Here is a 22207-nt window from a genome sequence, read left to right on the forward strand (position 1 = left end):
CAGGTGAGACACATCTCTCCTTCTTTAACACCGATAACAGGCAAAGTACATGTTGCTGCTACCTGATATCACTCATTGGAACCCATCTCAATAATTAGTGTGCAACGGCGTGAGAAATCCTGTAGGGTTTTTTGGCCTAGAGTGATAAAAAGGAGATTAATGTGAGGGTAGAGAAGCCATCATGGTGGCCTGAGGGACGCCAAGCCACACCCATCTGCCAGTAATATTTCTCTCTCACATCTTTTGTGTCTCCTGTATGTCTATTTGCTTGCTACAAGCAAACCTCCGAGTGGTTGACACGGGTTTTGCAAGCATATTCAAGCAGGCTTGGAAGCAACATTAAGCCAGCCAGGACAAGCCAAGCCAGCCTGCAGTTACTGCTCTCCTGACCCCCAGTACGTCAGTGTACTCGCCTAATTGTGGTTGCAAGGGTCGATTCACAGCTCCTGGCCACGTTCTACAGTGTTCCTGCATCGAAGAAGTAAAGCCATCAAGCCAGCCCAGGCCAGTCCAAGCCAGCTTTGCCGAGGAAGCCAGTGTGAAATCTACCTTCCAGTGTGTCTGCATGGCTTTGTATTACAGTAAAACGCTGGTAAAAGCAAAATTTTACCTAGTGGCTTAATCTGGGTTGATAAGCCAGACTGGCTTAGAGAGTAGTGATAGAGCAGAATAGCTACCATCACCCACATATCTCTCCATGCTTATATATATGTCTACCATTCCTCAGACCAGGTGAAGAAAGAAGCTATTCTGAGCACCGCTGATGAGGCTGGAGGTTCTGAGAATCATCAGGAAATCTTATATTCATCTCAAAAAGAGTCGCCTGTGTGAAGGTGCTGTGTAGTATAGTTGGTGCAACTGCCGCGACGGTCGCCAGCGCCACCCCAGAGTAACTCCAGCTTCTTTTCACCTCTACCACCAGGATCATTTTTGACTTTTCAGTCAAGAGTTTCGCTTTATAGACAGTTAATTGGCATTTTGTGTGAGAGCAAGACATTTGTAAGCCTGAATTAAGACTTAAGGCTCAGAGTATATACCAGTGTAATGACTCCTTACATTTATTAACTCAGTGTAATACACTCCCCCCCTCAGTGTAACTGAACTATTACAGTTACATAATTAAGTTGCTTGTCCTAGTGTCATTGCTGTGTTTTCCAAATAGTTTTTCCGAGACAGACTGAAATATGCCCTAATAGTTCTTTATTTTTTTTCTCTAAATACGATGTAATTTTTTATTAGTTTGTGGTATAATTTTCACTGTTTGCAATGTTAAGTCAATTTTGACTGCTGTAATTTTCTTGTAGAAATATTTTCATAGTACATTTAAAAATTCCAGCATTGTTCTGCCCCATATTTTTCTTGGGGTGTAATTTTTCTCTTGTGCCAAGCATTATATATTTATGTATGCTGTGCTTTGACTTCATTTTATTTTACAGACTTATTGCAAAATCCCTGGTTGTCGTAGCAAGATTCCTTTACCAGTATTATTTCAGATTGCCTTGCATGGGCCAGTAGGCCTGCTGCAGTGTTCCTTCTTTCTCATGTTCACTGTTCTCCTGTACTGTGAGTGTGTAGCTTATTTTTGAACATTTTTATTCAGGTACATAAATACAGTTACATAAATTACCATACATACCAGCATGTGTGTGGATTACCTAGGATAACCCAAGTCAAAGCGACTTATTTCCATTATAATTTTTACCGAGATTATTGTATTTTTACTGTGAACAAGCTTACTTCTGCATGTTGTTTATTTTCATGAATACTTTCCTCTCTCTCTATCTCAATTTGGTTACCTTTAAATTGTGATAAGCAAGAGGCAGCTTGCTAACATTTATATTCTTTGCCATCTCATCTAGTGTTTAGTTAAGATTGTAATAATTTGCAATCATTGTATTCCTACCTATATATTCCGTGTAAATTGTTTTTGATTATTTGTGCTCATTCTGCATATTTTATTGTTGAAAGTGTGTGTGTGTTTGTCTTCAGTATATACTTTAATTTTTGTTACTTAGAGACTTCTTGTTTATTAATTTCTTTTAGTGCGTATATTTTGAATCTAATTATTTTTTTTACTGTTTTGCATTCATATTCCAGAAACTGAGAATTAATTTCACTTCTTGATATTTCCAAGAAATTGTCCATTAATTTCAATTTACAATTTTTCCATTCATACAGCATCTTAATTATTTTTATTGATATCTTTTCAATTTCTCACAATTTCATATTCCGTATCTACACATTCTTATGTTTTTATATATTTGTATTTTTGTAATCATCTTCCTAGTGTACTTGAATTTTAAATTTGATTCACAATTTTATTGCTTAACAATTTTTCTTTGTAATTTGTGAGCAGAGGCAGCTCACCAGCAAATTTAATTAAATTTCAAGTGTTTCCTTTCCCCATTTTCTCTCATTCATTGTTTCTATAATTTTATATATGCAGAGTTAGTTCTGCATCATTAATTTTTCTTTTATGTAATATCTCTGGCCTAATTTTCATATTTCCTTGTCCTCTGCTTTTCTGTATTAGCTGTAACCATGTCTGCTGGTACAAATAACTTAACCGAAGGTGCTCAAGAGCCGCATCAGAACCCTAGTGGTTTCTTGCCCTCTGTCAGACGTCTGAGAGTTCACAGCCCTTACCTCTCTTCAGGTCTACCTCTAGATGTTATCCCTAGGTTTGATGGATTACTAACTAGTCTTGAAACCTGGTTCACCGCTATACGCAATGCTGCGAATAAAGCAGCTGGTGGTGTAGCCTCAGAAGACTTTATCATTAAACTAGCTAAAGACAGTCTTTCTCTATGTCCTTCACCTAGAGAGGTTGGTACCATCTTCAATCTTCCTGAGTGCAAAAAATTCACCTGTTTGTCGGAGTATGAAGCACTTTGTTACAGGCATTTATTTGCAGAGTCTGTCTCTGATCCTTATACTATTTTCATGCATGACTTAACGTTTGCAGCACCAACTGAAGGTGAAACTCTAACTCAATTTTCAGCCCGTTTATGCAATTTGTTGAACTCATTTATGGTTTCAGTTAACTCTTCAACCTTCATGACTGAAAGCAGGAAAGTACTTGCCCCTTCCTATGGCAAAATAGCTGCCCTCAGTGCTATTAGGCGGTTATTACCACCTTCTGCTTTAGCAATGTATTCAGTCAACCCGCCTACTATGGATATGGAGCCTTTGGAGGTCCTGCTCAGGGCGCGATCATTTGCTGACCCGGGTTCATTTCCTCCTATGGATTTTAAACTCCGTGGTTCTGCTATGACAGCGAGTAATTGGCTTAACATCAGTGAAGAAATTTCATATAGCAATCTTTGTCAAGAGAATTGTTACAAGTGCGGTAAAAAGAGAGAGACTAGTGGAGATTGCCCGTGCTTTCACAGCAAGAGGTACTGTATTCTAGGAAGTCCTCAAACTAATGCACCATACTGCACTATCCACATGATACATGGTCATGACACATCTGAGTGCTTAACTTATCAGTATATCATCACGGAAAGACCTTCGGGGATCCCATTAGTGAGCACAGAAGAGAACGTGGTTCCTAGAACTAGAACGTCCAATTGTGACATAGAGTACTCCATCCCTATCCAGAATTCCTTTGAAGTCTTAAGCAATCTCAAGGATTCCGATTCTCTTGCTAACGAAGACACTTGGGGATGAAGTTAAAAATGTCTTCTCTGATGATTTGCCAGCCTGTTTATGTCTATTCCAATGCAACAATAGGTCCTTTAGGCAAAGCTTCTGTGCTTGATGCGCCTGTCCACGTGTTCTTGGACTCTGATAAGCAACTCAACATCCTTTTGCTCTAGCCTCAAGTATAAGCAAGTCAATCATGTCCTTGTAAAACCTACTTGAATAACCACCTTTAGTGGAGTGGCCAGTTCTAGTCTGCTTGTCCAAGGTCAGATTATGCTCACCTCCATTCATACAGCTTCTTTCCTCGTAGATCACATCAACTTCCCTGATCTACTAGGATTTGCATTGAATGGTCCAAGCAAGTCATTGCTCGAACCATTCTGTAGCTACCAGCTTGGATCTGAGATCAGCCATACTGCGTCAGTATGAAGAAGCAGTCAGGCACTGGTACCACATTCTTCTGTCTCAAAAACATTTCTCAACTTTTTGCATGCAGAATAGTATGCAGCTACCTCAGGTGTCAAGAGGACACTGACAGTCTCAGGCACTGAGACTTCCTACAAAGACATGGAGACATCTTGGAAGATTGGATTTGGTACTTGGTAAACTTGAAGCTAATTTAAAGATAAAGTTCCTTTGTGGGCTTAGGTATTTAGATTTCATTGTAAATTTTTCTTCTATTGCAACTCCTCTTAAGTTGCTTAAGGATTCTTCTTTCATTTGGACCTTCCATCAACAAAGAACATTTCGGACATTAAAAAACAAGCTAACTTATGTTTTAACATTTCTAGATTTTATAAAGCCTTTCTATCTGACAACAGATGTTAGTTCTAGGTACTATCCTAGCTCTAAAGACCAACAGCAAATATAAGCCAGTTATTTGCTAGTCGAGTCCTCACCAAGGCTGAATGTAATCTACAGTAATTGAGCAAGAAGCATTAGCTATAGCTTGGTCCTGAAGTTTACCTAGAAAGGGTTTCGGGGATCAATGCCCCCACGGCCTGGTCTGAGACCAGGCCTCGTGGTGGATCAGGGTCTGATCAACCAGGCTGTTAATGCTGGCCACACTTAAACATACGAACCACAGCCCGGCTGATCAGGTACTGACTTTAGGTGCCCGTCCAGTTCCTTCTTGATGACAGACAGGGGCCTATTTGTGATCCCCCTATGACATATGCTAGTACATATCAAGGTCAATTCATTCTTTTGTTCCAGAACAAACACCTGACTGGACAATTAGCAAGATGTATGGTCAGAGACCTTGCTAATTGGCCGGTCAGGTGTTTGTTCTGGAGCAATAGAATGAATTGACCTTGATACTAGCATATGTTATCTCGAAAATGCTTTTAAATAAAGACCAAGACTGTTCAACTGCCTCCCAGCATACATAGAGGAGGATCACAAATAGGCCCCTGTCTGTCAAGAAGGCACTGGACGGGCACCTAAAGTCAGTACCTGATCAGCTCGGCTGTGGTTCGTATGTTGGTTTAAGTGTGGCCAGCATTAACAGCCTGGTTGATCAGGCCCTGTTCCACTGCAGAACCTAGTCATATACTCCAGGTATCACATACAGATGCTTATTGCCCTGGAGGGAATGTTGGAAATTAATCTACAACTTTAGTGTACTCTTTTCCAAGGTTCACTAGTAGTATGGTATACCTGAATAGTATTTGCTTCAACATTGCGCTTGTTACATTTACACGTTGCATTTCTTGACGTGTTATTACTTTTCTTGCTGTTGAACAACGGTTTAGTGCCGATGGAGGTAGCGTAGGTAACAATGATACGGCCGTGGACTAGTTTGGCTTTAATTCGAAAGGAGTGAGTACACAACGGGCAATGTGAGGGAATGACCGATAGCCAGTCCTTGGAGGGGAGCGCTTGTACCTCTCAAGTCAGTCAGCAGGGAAGTGAGAGCGAATGGGCCCAGTTTCCCACCGAGCTGGGTAAGCCTACAGAGGGCAGCACTTAAATGCCGCAAAATATGAACTAAGCTGGCAGACAGCATAGGCTGTCTACAGATGTACCCTGAAATATGTTTGACATACAAGGCCAAAAGTATTTCAACCTAGCTTGTTTAACTGAACGATCCATACCAGGGTGTGCTACACCTGGTACACAGTGAACTGCTTCGGTACAGGAGTTTTTGCTTCATGAGCCAAGGATGGGAGCTGGTGGTTTCACCGAGTCTGATCTTCCTTCAGCAGGAATTGAATCACACCAGACCATGATGGATCTGTTCTTTGGGCACATGCTCCATCTTCTGCAATGAATTGAGGATCGGCTATGACTGCACTAGTGTGTTGAGATAATATATCTGCAACTACATTTGATTTGTCTGGCAAGTGTGCTCAAGTCAGGTTGAACTCTTGTATGGTCAGAGACCATACAGGTATACCATACTACTAGTGAACCTTGGGAAAGAGTACACTAAAGTTGTAGACTAATTTCCAGCGTTCCCTCCAGGGCAATAAGCATCTGTGTGCGATACCTGGAGTATATGACTAGGTTCTGCAGTGGAACAAGGCCTGATCAACCAGGCTGTTACTGCTGGCTGCACGTAATCCAACGTACGAACCATAGCCCAGCTGGTCAGGCACTAACTTTAGGTGCCTATCCAGCTCCCTCAGGAAGACAGACAGGGGGCTATTGATAATCCCCCTGGGAGGCAGTTGAATATTCTTGAACCCCTGACTTTTCATTGGGGTTATGTTGCACCACCTGCCAAGTATTTTGCTTTTGAGGGAAGTAATTTCCATGTGCAGATTTGGGACTAGTCCCTCTAGTTTTTTCCAGGTGTAGATTATAATGTATTTTTCTTGCCTGTGTTCCAAGGAGTACATGTCAAGGGACTTCAACCATTCCCAGTAATTCAGGTGCTTTATTGTACTTATGTGCAGCGAAAGCTGTCTCTGTATTGTCCAGGTCTGCAATTTTGCATTCCTTGAACTGGGGCCATTAGAGTACAACAGTACTCCAGCCTAGAGAGAACAATCGATTTAAAGAATCACTGGCTTGGCATCCCTAACTCTGAAGGTTTGTATTATCCATGCTATTATTTTCCTAGCTGATGTGATAGAATGAGGGTACTTGTGTGATCCAAGAAATACAGCCCAGTAAACTGCAAAATGTTGTCACTGCTTACATATGAGTACTGTAACTCTGGCAGTATAGATTTTATGGAGATGCCATCCTGTCAGCAATTGCTTAACTGAAAGGATAAATAATTAAGTGCTTGATGACAGAGCAACGATTAATCCTGACAGTGAAGCCACGCTGATGTTCAGTGTGACGTCAATTCCGCGTACAATTTCTCCTATACACACACTCCACATAGACCCTACCTTACGTCTACCTTATGAGTTGCTGCACTATTCTAAATCCTAGTTATAATGAAGGTGACTTTCTAATAGCTTTTACCAGCTTAGCCCAAAGTGTTTCTACGAGAATCTGAGAAACACTTCAAAAGTCAACAGCAGAATTTACCAAAGTTACAAACACTTGAGCAAAGCCAAGCAAAATTAAAGTAGGCTCGAGGGTATTGCTAACTAATTTTAACAAGATGTCTGCAATGCCAAAGCTTGACCATAAGTTTGTTGGTCCCTATGAGGTTGTTGAATGCCTCAGTGGTAATAAGTACATAGAGAAATCAGTAACAGTCACTGCAGAGTCCCACCTAGACTACACTAAGTTGATGAGACTTCTGGCACCCAGACAAGTGAGCTAGATGTTGACAATTTTGACCCAGTACCTTCTACCTCTAACAACCTGACTGATGCACACCTCAGGTTTCAGCTATTACCATTTATGTGCAAGACAGGTATACAATACCGACAAGATGAAAGTTAAGACACTTGTGCAACATCTGGTTATCTTTATTGTAAACGTTTCGCCATCCAGTGGCTTTATCAATACAAATTCTTGGACATAATTAGAAAACAGTAGAACTATATACAAAAGATGAGGTAATCAGTCCCTCAGCCTTGGAGGTGGTGTTTACAACACCGTAGTTGTAGAGATTCTGAAGCACAGGTAAGGAGACTGGCGCTTATGTAGGTGTCAGTGAAGAGAGACGTGTAGCAGACGAGGGCATAGTCACTGGTGACTATGCCCAGATGTTGCACAAGTGTCTTAACTTTCATCTTATTACCATTTATGTTAATTCCTCTCAGTCACAGCAAGTATTAGTCATTGCCATTGAATTTGACCCTCTCTAGAGCTTATGACCACTCTGCATATGTAAATATCACCCCAGTAGGGTTGGTGTTAAATGTAAACACTATATTTTATACAGGTGATTAGATGAATTAAGTCATTACTTAACTGTCATATTTCTTAATTGTGTATTTTTACTTTGGATTAGAAGTTTTTTATACATTGATTATTCTCGTTCTCCACGAATTCTGAGATTTAATAGTAATAACTTCAGTGCATCTAGTTGTCTTGTCACTTAAATATTTTTCTCTTTGTATGTAATTTTCCTCAGAATTCATAGACCACCTGAATAGTGATCTATCAATCTCCTTTATTTTCCATGATCCACCCCATTTAATTATACTTCTAATCTAGCATATGTCCTTTTACAATATTCTTTTGCATAATATAGAATAACTGCCTGTTGCCCATTATGTCTGCCATTCAGTTGCCTACACGTTGGGGACACCATAACATAGCATTTACAGAGTTGTCAGTACTGTATGTAACTGTAGGTGTTACACCCAATAACCATTATAGTTGGTCATGTGATCACACTATAATCTAAGACACCACTTGCTCCAGCACCCTCAGTCCAGAGACAGCACAATGGCAGGCAAGACGTGGAAGACAGGCAGATCCCCATTCTCCAATAAACTGATAAACCAAGTATGTGCATCATTGCTACCTGATATCACTCGTCAGAACCCATGTCAATAATGATGATGATAATATTGATCTAGAAATGATATTACCCTCTCATTCCCTGAGATCAAGCTTCATTATCACTAACCCTCCCCATTCCTGATACCTACGTGACCTCCAAGCAGGGTCTGACAGCACCCGAGAAATAGAAAGCATTTAGGCTAAGTTTAAATAATCACCGTTAATTAAGAAAACCATAAAATTATTCATGTCAGAGGATTCCCATGAAAGTTCCTTGATGTCCCTACAGGCATCCATGTAATAATATAATCCCTAAGGTTGAAAGGCATAAGCCATGGACAAACTTAAAATGTGTTCTAGTCAGCAGTACGCCACAGGCTACATGGGGAGGCAGGAGCGCCTGTGGCTGTGGGCGAGATGTTTGTGGCCAATCTTCAATTGACAGATTGGTCTGAAAGTGACTTCCTGTTGTTGGAAATCCAAACTCCCACATCCTTCCAAACCCTATACAATTTTTGGGACACCAATCTGAATCAGGCACCAAGTTTTTTTTACACAAATCAATTTTATAGGCAAAGGGCCGTTATCCTACCTCAGCTCATTTCAAAGCCCAGATCTAGGTATTCTACCACCCCTTGAGATGTGACCCATAATGGTGTACTAACACCCAGGTCCCTACTTACTACTAGGTGAAAAATGGCAGCATGTGTATGAAAACCTTGTGCCATACATGAAGGAAAGCTAATCACTACTGCATCTTCTAGTCCACAGTGTGGTCTGAAGTATACAGGGTTGGGCAGAGAGCACACTGGAAATTTTAGTACACCTTTCTGAATGTGAGTCACGATAAGTTGTGGAATGAGGACCCGCTAGCATTAGAAAAAGTCAGGGCAGCAGGACTTACCCCTAGGTACTGCCTGCCGATGATCTCGTTGATGGTAAAAAGCGGGATCTCTATCATGGTGACGAGGATCAGCTGCGTGGGAGTGGTCTTGCCTAAGACAGCCCCAAAGGTGATAAGTACAGTAGCTGCCGTGAAGTCAGCCCCCAGCAGCCTGTTTACACATTACATATAACTTAAACTAAACGAGTAATATTAAAAAATAAAAAGAATGATGTGGGATTTTATATTCCAACACAGGGAGTACATGGGTACAAAGTAGAGCATCTGGGAAACATGCATATATGGCCTATTTAGAAAGTTTAACATTTTTAGGTTCTTACTTTGTATTTATATAATTTGACCTGATAACATGGTAGGCATGATCGTGTTAATCAGTGAAAGAAAGATTACTTAAAATGCAATGAGTAGAACACATGGCGACTTAGACTTACGAATTCAAGTCGACGAAGATGGTGCCATACTTGAGGTGAAAGAAGCCATGGATGAGGATGGCCCACTGGAGGCACAACGCAGAGATCATGAAGTTGAGACCCACAGCACTGAATCCGTATTTCTTCAAGAATGTCATCAAGAACCCGAAGCCCACGAAAATCATTACGTGTACATCCTGAAACACTACGAACAGGAAAGAGAAGCTAGACAGGATGGAAAGCCATGTACATTTGTACGTATTCTGTTGGGGTTGTGGGAAAAGTTGGAGGGTTAGTTAATATCTTTATGCAGTCCATACCCATCCCATGGTCAGTAGTCAAAAAGATTATAGAGGCAAATAATGAGTCCAGGGACTGGGTTGCAAAGTTCTAATCACTAAACTAGTTACAGCACTTAGTAAAGAATTATTTACATGTTTATATCCAGTTACAATCACAATAATAATATTTCTACATGTACAAGGTATACAGGTCTAGCTGACATCAATGACATACTACTATATAGACCCCTCAAGGAAGGTTCCTTGATGCTGGTGAGGGGCTCTTGATACAGGGAATTGGATCTGTGCTCCAGTTCCCTGAATACCTTCCACCCCCCCACCCCCACAGATGTATAAACCTACAGGTTTAGCGTTTCCCCTTGATTATAATAACAACAACTACTATATAGAAAGCCACTTGTTATGCAGAGCATTTCGGGCAAATTAGGTCATTTTGTCCCAGGATGCGACCCACACCAGTCCACTAACACCCAGGTACCTATTTTACTGATGGTGAACAGACAACCGGTGTAAGGCAACACGCCCAATGTTTCTAACCTAGCCTGGAATCAAACCCTGACACTCACTCTGTGAAGCGAGAGCTTTGGCCACCAGGCACCTTTAATGAGTTATTTACAGCAATATGAACAAGGTCACACAGAAAAGTTTGTGGTAATGTGTTAAGTACAGTGGTCAAAAATTAAGGTATTTTTCCACAATGGCTGGTAATATACCATTGATACAATACTTTAGGCATTTCTTGAGCACGTCTGAGTTGTCTCTGAATTCATTAATTTTATTTCATTCCAGTACATAAGGTGTGACGATTGTCCATCTGGCAAAGTTTACATTTAGTTTGGTCTACATTTGGTGGTGATTTAACCACCCAGAGATATTGGTAACCCAGCCGGAGCCGGGTGGTAGTGACATCCAAGAGTCTGCTTATGTTGTTAAATGCAGCCTAGACATATGGCTTCTCCTGCATGACAATGATGACAGATGGATTGACTGGTGTCAGTTTTCCTCAGTCTTGATCAATGAAGTTCAACTGAAGTTCCTTTCGTTATTGTTCTCAAATTGCTGACAGCCCAAGATTGTAATCCACTTCCTCTCCAAAAGCACATGACTGCATCTGAAGACCAATGCAAGATGAAATCCACAGGTGTACTGTGACCCCACTGTTCACAATACTACCTGTGTCTGGTTTCTGACAAGTGTGCCACAATTGATACTTAAGAGTTACGAACATTTATGGATGATAAAGAATCGGTTACAATTAAAGTGTTAACCTTTGATACAGTGACGCAGAGTGCGAGGAGTTTGGCTAACTCGTTGATCAGGTCCTGATCCACCGGGAGGCATGGTCGTGGACCAGGTCGCGGGGGCGTTGATCCCCAGAATACCCTCCAGGTAGACTCCAGGTACAGTTCAATTTGAACGGTAGAGGCCCAGTTATTTATGTGTGCTCCAATTTATGAGAACCATCACTCAGAATACTCAGGAATACCAGCTGCATTTTTGAGTGTGTGTACGTAAGCAATTTTACTAGATAATTTAGTACTTTTGGCAATAAAACAAAACATGGGAAATGAAGATACTACAATTAGATGAATAAAACAAATATTACATGTTAAAATAACTTACTACCTGGAGTTTACCTGGAAAGAGTTCCGGGGGTCAACTCCCCCGCGGCCCGGTCTGTGACCAGGCCTCATGGTGGATCAGAACCTGATCAACCAGGCTGTTACTGCTGGCTGCACGCAATCCAACGTATGAGCCACAGCCCGGCTGGTCAGGTACCGACAAAACAGTTTTCCCGAGATCGCTGCAGTCACTCCTAACAAGTGAAGCCGAAAAAAAGCCACGTTGGTGCGTGGTGGTAGTGATAATGGTGGTTTAGAAAGACACGTAAGCAAACACTGACATATTTATTAGAAAACGTTTCGGTCCTGGGACCTTGATCACTTCTAACAATGGTGCTGTTGCATCATTTGCACCGCCACCTATAGCTAACACGCGGATACCAATGAAGCATTACCACCATTGTTAGACTAGTCCAGGCCAGTACCACTCCAAGAACGTCAATATGCACGGGTCAGACTAGGCTGGCTAACTGGTTCAGGATTCATTGCTATGTGCATAACGTTTCTGTGTAATTAATTCATGAATCACGTTCAAGGACGACCTGATCAGGACAGCAGCTGACATAACAAGTAGGTGGGCCCAGTAACAGGGAAAGCTTAAGTAAATAGGAAGACAGATTTTAACATGTAAGTCAGGTGCCCGAACTTGCATGGTCACTGTTGATGCTCTACTGTATAGCCCTTGTGGTTTAGCGCTTCTTTTTGATTATAATAATATTGATGCTCTACATCTGTTTTGAAAGGCTTTTAATTAATTCAGGTCATCCATAACTACCACACCAGTAATCAGAAGGGTCAGTTCCCTCCCAGCAATCTTGCCGTACACAGCCCAAGCCCCCCCCCTTTTCTTTTTATTTTACACATTCAAGTTTACAGGCTAAGAGTTATCCTATCTCAGCTCATTTCAAAGCCCAGCCCTAACTATGGTATATTACCACCCAGGAACCATATATAGTTTTAAGACGAGGTACGAAAGCTCATGGAGCAGGGAGAAGACCCAGTAGCGGTCAGTGAAGAGACGGGGCCAGGAGCTACGAATCGACCCCTGCAACCACAAATAGGTGAGTACTCCCCAGGATGCAACCCACACCCGTCTGCTAACACCCAGGTACCTACTCATTGCTGAGTGAACAGGGTTAGCAGGTGTAAGGAAACATGCTCAACGTTTCCACCCTGACCGGGATCGAACCCCCACTCACTGTATATACCTGAAGTATACCTGGAGAGGGTCTGTGACCAGCCCTCATAGTGGATCAGGAACTGATCAACCAGGCTGTGAGCAGTGCGCGCTACCAACGGAGCCACGGGACACCTGATCTCTTAATATGGGGTTAACATTCCCTCAAACCTTCATTTCTTTACCCCTGCCAGCCCTTCACCAGCATCAAGGCGCCATCTTAAAGGGATAACTGCCCGGAACCTGGGAGGAAGGGGGGGGGATACATTATATACCAGAACACAATGACATTTATATTAATCAGTGGTAAACACTAGAATTCAGGTTTGATTCAATGTGAGGATCAATGTTGGATCAAGAGCCACTCACGGGCATTGACAACAATGCCCTATAATCCCAGAGAGAGAAGACATACAGTAGGTTAGCAACGCTGTCACACACACACACACACACACACACACACACACACACACACACACAAAAGGCCTAGTGTCTAATTGACATTTGCCTCGGACAAAATGGTAACTAACACACACACACACACAGTCCGTGGTTTGATTCCCGGCACGGGTGGAAACGCTAGCAGTAATAAGATAACTTTGGTGTTAGTCGATTGGTGTGGGTTGCATCCTGCTGGACAAGATTGAAGGACGCCAGTGGTAATAAGATAGTCCTCGATGACGCACTGAGTTAACCTGGGTGGCTAACCCTCCCGATTAAAAAAAAAAATCAACACATTTCATCTTATCCAGCAAATAATAGAGCCTACTAGACTGGAGAATACACTAGACCTCATCTTCACTAACAATCATGATCTGATAAGAAATGTCACCATATCAAAAACAATATACTCAGATCACAACATAATTGAGGTTCAGACATGTATGCGTGGAGCCCCAGACCGACATAATGAGACTAGTCACGAGGGAGCATTCACCAAATTCAACTTCAATAACAAAAACATAAAGTGGGACCAAGTAAACCAAGTCCTAACCGATATAAGCTGGGAAGATGTACTAAGCAACACAGACCCCAACTTATGCCTAGAACAGATTAACTTGGTGGCACTCGATGTATGCACAAGGCTTATTCCTCTAAGAAAAAGGAGGAGTAGATGTAAAATAGAAAGAGACAGGCGCTCCCTTTACAGGCGACGGAAAAGAATAACAGAGCGGCTAAAAGAGGTCAATATATCTGAAATGCGTAGGGAGACACTGGTCAGAAATAGCAAGCATCGAACTTAAGCTAAAGGAATCTTAAAGGAGTCAGGAATTGCGGGAAGAACTAAAAGCCATAAATGAAATCGAAAGAAACCCAAAGTATTTCTTCTATGCCAAATCAAAGTCGAGAACAACGTCCAGTATTGGGCCCCTACTTAAACAAGATGGGTCCCACACAGATGACAGCAAGGAAATGAGTGAGCTACTCAAGTCCCAATATGACTCAGTTTTTAGCAAACCGCTAACCAGACAGAGTCGAAGATCAAAATGAATTTTTTATGAGAGAGCCACAAAATTTGATTAACACAAGCCTATCCGATGTTATCCTGACGCCAGATGGCTTCGAACACGCGATAAATGACATGCCCATGCACTCTGCCCCAGGGCCAGACTCATGGAACTCCGTGTTCATCAAGAACTGCAAGAAGCCCCTATCACGAGCCTTTTCCATCCTATGGAGAGGGAGCATGGACACGGGGGTCGTCCCACAGTTACTAAAAACAACAGACATAGCCCCACTCCACAAAGGGGGCAGTAAAGCAACAGCAAAGAACTACAGACCAATAGCACTAACATCCCATATCATAAAAATCTTTGAAAGGGTCCTAAGAAGCAAGATCACCACCCATCTAGAAACCCATCAGTTACACAACCCAGGGCAACATGGGTTTAGAACAGGTCGCTCCTGTCTGTCTCAACTATTGGATCACTACGACAAGGTCCTAAATGCACTAGAAGACAAAAAGAATGCAGATGTAATATATACAGACTTTGCAAAAGCCTTCGACAAGTGTGACCATGGCGTAATAGCGCACAAAATGCGTGCTAAAGGAATAACAGGAAAAGTCGGTCGATGGATCTATAATTTCCTCACTAACAGAACACAGAGAGTAGTCGTCAACAGAGTAAAGTCCGAGGCAGCTACGGTGAAAAGCTCTGTTCCACAAGGCACAGTACTCGCTCCCATCTTGTTCCTCATCCTCATATCCGACATAGACAAGGATGTCAGCCACAGCACCGTGTCTCCCTTTGCAGATGACACCCGAATCTGCATGACAGTGTCTTTCCATTGCAGACACTGCAAGGCTCCAGGCGGACATCAACCAAATCTTTCAGTGGGCTGCAGAAAACAATATGAAGTTCAACGATGAGAAATTTCAATTACTCAGATATGGTAAACACGAGGAAATTAAATCTTCATCAGAGTACAAAACAAATTCTGGCCATAAAATAGAGCGAAACACCAACGTCAAGGACCTGGGAGTGATCATGTCGAAGGATCTCACCTTCAAGGACCATAACATTGTATCAATCGCATCTGCTAGAAAAATGACAGGATGGATAATGAGAACCTTCAAAACTAGGGAGGCCAAGCCCATGATGACACTCTTCAGGTCACTTGTTCTATCTAGGCTGGAATATTGCTGCACACTAACAGCACCTTTCAAGGCAGGTGAAATTGCTGACCTAGAAAATGTACAGAGAACCTTCACGGCGCGCATAACGGAGATAAAACACCTCAATTACTGGGAGCGCTTGAGGTTCTTAAACCTGTATTCCCTGGAACGCAGGCAGGAGAGATACATGATTATATACACCTGAAAAATCCTAGAGGGACTAGTACCGAACTTGCACACGAAAATCACTCACTACGAAAGCAAAAGGCTTGGCAGACGATGCAACATCCCCCCAATGAAAAGCAGGGGTGTCACTAGCACGTTAAGAGACCATACAGTAAGTGTCAGGGGCCCGAGACTGTTCAACTGCCTCCCAGCATACATAAGGGGGATTACCAACAAACCCCTGGCAGTCTTCAAGCTGGCACTGGACAAGCACCTAAAGTCGGTTCCTGACCAGCCGGGCTGTGGCTCGTACGTTGGTTTGCGTGCAGCCAGCAGCTACAGCCTGGTTGATCAGGCTCTGATCCACCAGGAGGCCTGGTCACAGACCGGGCCGCGGGGGCGTTGACCCCCGGAACTCTCTCCAGGTAAACTCCAGGTTATCCTACCAATGTTCAAGAAAATAAGACATGGTACGTTAAATTACAGACGCATAATCTTCACGATTTTGAGGACAGTTATACCACCGGGTATGGACTGGGTTTATCACAGATCAACAAAACTACAGTAAAAAGCAAAGTAATTCAGACGAAATTTAAGTATTCTATGACAGGATGACCTTATGTAAAGTAAAAGGACACAAGTGCAACTAATGTGACATTTATTGTGGCAACGTTTCGCTCTCCAGGAGCTTTATAAAGCTCCTGGAGAGCGAAACGTTGCCACAATAAATGTCACATTAGTTGCACTTGTGTCCTTTTACTTTACATATTGTCGGGAATTCTACCAACTTTATTACAGGATGACCTTAATTGAAGAGAGACTACATATTCTAAGAAGACACAAGGCTTTTGAGAGGGGTCTCAACAGCAATTATTTTCCAGTCTGGAATACTTGTAAAGGGTATTTTACTTACATGATTACGAAGCACTAGAAAAATTTAGGTATTTAACGCTTTCTATAGACAATTTCCCATATTAATATTTTACTATAGTTAAAAAATTTCATCACTAGGCAAGCTAAATAATTAGAAGTAAATAGCATTCGGTAAACCTTAGTAACTAAAGTCGCTAGCCACAAGTCAACGAATTTTAGACAAAATGGTTAATATCTCTAGATTTACGTTAAAAAACAGACCAGCAGATCATACGTAGTAGAAAAAAAAACATACCACGGGTGGGGATAGAACCCGCGATCAGATCGCGGGTTCTATCCCCACCCGTGGTATGGTTTGTTTGCAATAGTGTCATTTCGATTTCATGAGTCATGTAGACGTAGTAGGTTCGCCTTGTCCCGGCCCGGGACTTTTCCAGATGGTGACCCGGCGAGCACATCACAAAGACTCTCTCTCATGGGCAAGGACGGGGGTAAGAGAAGGAGGGCGGCAGCTAAGGTACTCTACCAGATGAAGGAGTACTTGATAAACAGAAGGCTAATATGTAGGGTGGGTGAAGCAACACGGGTTCCCTAGTGACCAATCCTGTGTGGCAGTGGTCTGAACAACACTATTCATGATATTCCTTTCCCCTCTTACCAAAGCTTTGGCCATACAAGTCAAGTATTCATGGTACATTACGTAAATAACCTTGAGTATATCTTCTAATGTGAATGTAGATCACGCAGAATTAATGGGTAAACATAGCAGATATTGCAAAAGCTACAGCACATGGATATGCTCCAAGAATGTTCTAATTAACAACCCAAATTAATGCAAGGTAATGAGCGAGAGGCAGTTGTTCATGTCAGACAGGTTAATTAACCTCAAGACAACAGAGATCCTGTCTCCAGAATCTCTCAACCCGGATAACGTCAAATGCATACGCAACATTGCAAGAAAAAAAAAGGCTTACAGAAATAACAAGGATTCCTTCACGATGCAAGACACCTTACCTAAGAGGAGTATATAGCACCATCTTTAAGATGTATCTCCGTGAGAAGGTCCAGACATGTGGTTTCATTCCTAGGCTGTTCCCGAGATAAAAGACCAGTTATGTGGTCAATACTTCAGAAAACAAGGCTCCTGATGTGCCATGATCACCTTAATTGACACACACAGGTTATTGATACCGGTTAGACCGAGAAAGGGGAAGGCCATGGGCAGAGCGACGAGGTAAAAATGTTAAATGTACAACTAAACGGGCCCGAGGAGTAAGCTCCTCCACACCAAGAAATTGGGCAACACCACAGTGGAAAAAAAGACTGGGGTCCCCTCCCACACCCACTAATAGAGCAATACCAGTGTATCTACGTAACTACAGGCTTTGGCAGGTGTTGCCTGGCAAACCCCGGCAAAGGGAGCCAACCTAAGCAGCAGAAAAAAAAAGCAGCAGTGAGTAACAATAATATTGACGTTGCTTACCCTTACCAATATTATTATAATCATGGGGGAGCGCTAAATCCATAGGATTATACAGCGCATGTGAAGGGAGGGGAGGTATTCAGGCTCAATTCAGGGAACTAGAGCACAGATCCAATTCCCTAGATCAAGAGCCCCTCACCAACATCAAGGAACCTCCTTGAGGGGGCCCTTACCAATAGTTATGGTTAGAAGAAGAAAACAAGAACACTAGTCACAGACGGCAACATGAGAGTAAGAAACACTCACTAGGGTAGGTCCTGGCGTGGATCCACGGGTCGCCACTGCTGTGGTGAGCCATCTTAGTCTCCACCTTCGTGGCGTTCTCCGGTAAGGGGTGGTGGCGGGCGTCTGCATCTGGGCTGTACCTGGGGGTGGAGAGGCAGCATCGCGTACTTATTAAAACAAACTGATATGAACTCAGGTAACTCTTAAAATTTGACTTCAGCGTGTTGAAAGTTTCATTTAATAAAACTTTGGAGTTTACTTTGAAAATGCTCTAGATTTTAGATTAGATTTTGCCACCGAAGTGGCTAGTTTATTGTGCACTCATATCCATCCTGTGGACGGTAGCGCGAGAGCATGTGGATACACAAAAAGCCTAGGAACTAGGCCCCAAAGGGTTAACAGGAATACATATGGATTTATATCTACATATCTATAGTTCAATTATTTGTTACAAGCAAATTTAGGAAATATGCTTAGTATATCTGGTATCTGATTTTCATTAATAAGATATCTTGACATGTCACATACGTTATTATACTGTCTCTGTATTCCTCAATAAGTGGACAATTAAGCACATAGTGTTCAAGACAGTGACCATATGCCTGATCACATAATTTACATTTAGTTTGATCATCATCTGTGTCAAAACGCCAAAACTAAATAAAAAAATAATCAAATTGATACTTTGCAAAAAAAAAAAAAAAAAGTTACAGACGTGACTACACAACAGTAAACCCGGGTTCCCACAGACACCTTTCATCTTTTATTTAGTGTACTCTTGGCGACATCATATTATAATAAAAAAAGGCGCTAAACCACAAGGGCTATACAGCGCTGCTTGGCGACAAAGCACTGTCTTCCCCTGGTAGACAGGATCGAGCCTCCACCAACTGAAGGGTTAACCAAGGATGATCCAAGAAAGCAGTGTGGTAATTTTCCGTTGGTGGTCCTGTGTCCTCCAAGATATGGAGAAGTTAGTCAACTTAGTGCAATTATTTGATGCCAAGGAGAAAAGAAGTCTACCCACGGTTCTTAAAAGATTGAACCAGAGACCTTTTGCGAGCCTAATGCTGTATTAATGAATGAAAACATACCAAACTATAGTAGCCCTCAAGACTTGAAACTAATCTGACTTATCTTCTGGAATAGAGAAAATAAAGTAAACGATGAAAAAACAACATGGAGTACTTCACTTAGAAATCCAGATTCATTAAAACAAACCAGAAACAAAAGAACGTTTAGTTATTTAAGCAGAATACAGAATGCAAATCATTTGACAACAGCTTGGCTGGTCAGAAATCAATGTGTAATTAGCGAATTTAGCGTAACAAGGATAGCGCCTCCACCACTGTACTTAATGACCCACACGAGTTTCCCCATTTCATGAAATTAGTACAGTGGAAGAACACGTCAAATGCAAAGCAGACGTGACGGAAGCAATGCTAACAGAAGCAAACCATTAACACAAAGACAAAGAATAAATACTTTTACCGGTGTGCTTTACCTATTATTATTATTATAATCAAGGGGGAAGCGCTAAACCCGGAGGATTATACAGCGCCTGGGGGGGGATGTGGAAGGCATTCAGGCTTAATTCGGGGAACTGGAGCACAGATCCAATTCCCTAAATCAAGAGCCCCTCACCAACATCAAGGAACCTTCCTTGAGGGGTGCTTTACCTATGACCGTTTTCTAGGGCTCTTCTGAACTGAAGCCAAGACCTGGTCAACCGGGTTCAAATTTGTGATAGAGGCCCCCAGGCCCACACAGCTACTTTGGCACTTTTAGCACTTCAATCTTGAGCAATGGATGCTAACAGTTCTCTAGAATTGTACCCATGATACCCCAGTTCTTCACTATTCCGAGCTTCTCCCATAGCTTTCATTCCAATAACTTATAGTGTGCAGATCCTTATGTACCCATATACATATCAGTTCTCTCGTTCCAGAGAACAATGTTGATGCGTTAAGGAGTTCCTGAATACCAGACAACAGATGTTGAAAGTTACCCCTAGGCACAACACTGGAAAATACACCAGCACACAGGAACAAATCAACTCAATCGCGGACTAAAGTGATATTCGCATAGATTTTTTTAAGTCCTGTCTAAAATTAAGTTTCAAAGGATTATGTAACCTAAGGAAAAATGAAAGCTTTAATATCAGAGGAAAAGTTGAGTTGACTTTGGGTACCTCTTAGGAGAGAGAGGTGCGTGCCGACACCACACAATACCCACCAGTTTAAAAAATTGACTTATACAAGTAACTTGTCCGTCACACAGTGAAACTATTCTATATTTTGAAGGTAATATGTTATAAAAAAAATATACGTCCATGCTAAAAATACAGCAGAATTACGTAAAATGGACACAAGTGTACGTCTATCTGAAGTCAGAATATTAATAGAAAACGTCCCCCAAAGTAGTAATCTAATAACATGAATACAATATCGTTTCACAAGGGAGTTTAATAGATCATTCACATCTATGAGAATATTTAACGTTCAATAAAAGGCATACCTGGAGGGTGATCCGGGGGGTCAACGCCCCCGTGGCCGGTCCATGACCAGGCCCCGCATAAACAAACTAAAATTAACCATAAAAAAAGTCACAAACACACAAGTTAAAATTATCACCCGAACATTAATCTGCAGCATTTAAAAATCAAGGCACGAATAAAAGCACGTCTGATGCGTCAACATACAGCTCAGAGGACCTAGACAACGCTGTGTATTTGTTTGTAATAAGTGTGGATAATCAAATGCCACAAGAAGCAAATCCCTGACCTCAGATCTGGAGTTTGCTCAGTGGGTTGAAGCTCGTCAATTCCCTGCAATCAAACTGTACGCTGAATTTCTTCTTGGCATATCAATGTATTACAGAACAGCTCTTTTCGTTCTCTGGCGTTCAACTAAACTCTTTTAACCTTTCAATGTGACAGGTCCTTAGTGCGTCTCCTCACACACGCTACATCAAGCTAGGGCTCCACCCGGGCACCCCCCTATAGGGTTTCACCCGGGCACCCCTTACAGGGGTTTCACCCGGGAACCCCCTACAGGGTTCCACCCGGGCACCCCCTACAGGGTTTCACCCGGGCACCCCTCCCAGGGCATTTCTGACAACAGACAGATACTGGGCAGTTAAGGTAAACCCATGAGGGTCATGCAGAGCCTGGGAATGGAAGGACTGGGGGGCATTTATCTTGATTACAAATCATCAGAACCATTTTGTTATTCACTAATTTTTTTTAGCGTATTTGTATAATTATCAAATTGCTAGTCATAGTCATGACCAGTGCACTCCTATAGTATGTAAATTACAATCACAAAATAAACATAACTCGCATTCCATAATCCATATCCATTATTTACTCCATCACCCACAAGTGTATTAATTTAAACAAAAGTTAAATATCCACAACATTTATAACAAAAGACTAAACCGCTCACAATGTTAAGCAGACCGAGCGTGGGGGAAGGGAAGATCTGATCAGAGGAAGGAGAGATTAGCTTCAATTCTTTGGATCAAGAGCTCCTTCGCCGTTCAGAACAAGCATGGGCAGCTGCCATTTTTTATTCTGGCTGCTTAACAATGAAAACAATATATTCTTCATGGCAACAAAATACAACTAAATCTCCAGCAACACTGACAAAAAGTATAAAAAATATTGAAAACAAAAGCAATACAAATTTCCACCATACGACTGCCAAAGTACCAAAGTAGGTAATAGCGGCAAATAAAACTTATGGAGAGGGTCAATATAACTCAATGATCCATCAAGTGGACACCCACATAGCTGGGTGGGGTTGGTCACTGTGGGACGCGAGAAGCAACGAATTTTTACTAAATACTTATAACGATATCTTTACTGTGCTGAAAAACAAGACTTACCCAAGAATTATTGCATAGGATCAGATATACGCG

General features: G+C 42.0%; 1 protein-coding gene across 2 annotated transcripts in view; it reads right to left on the reverse strand.

Annotated features, from left to right (window-relative positions):
• Rh50 (Rhesus blood group-associated glycoprotein Rh50) overlaps positions 1–22207 on the reverse strand; it is a 45257-nt gene that overhangs the window by 11149 nt on the left and 11901 nt on the right. For both annotated transcript variants that reach the window (XR_008407507.2, XM_053780879.2), the window contains exons 2-4: positions 18308–18426; positions 9844–10027; positions 9413–9563 (exon numbers count right to left, since the gene is read on the reverse strand). Coding sequence is in view for 1 of the 2 variants with exons in the window: in XM_053780879.2 (XP_053636854.1) it covers positions 9413–9563; positions 9844–10027; positions 18308–18426 (454 nt within the window). In the remaining variant the exon portion in view is untranslated. The remainder of the gene's footprint in view (positions 1–9412; positions 9564–9843; positions 10028–18307; positions 18427–22207) is intronic.

The sequence above is a fragment of the Cherax quadricarinatus genome, chromosome 75 (genome assembly GCF_038502225.1).
Source record: "Cherax quadricarinatus isolate ZL_2023a chromosome 75, ASM3850222v1, whole genome shotgun sequence".
In the NCBI taxonomy this organism is placed as follows: domain Eukaryota; kingdom Metazoa; phylum Arthropoda; class Malacostraca; order Decapoda; family Parastacidae; genus Cherax; species Cherax quadricarinatus.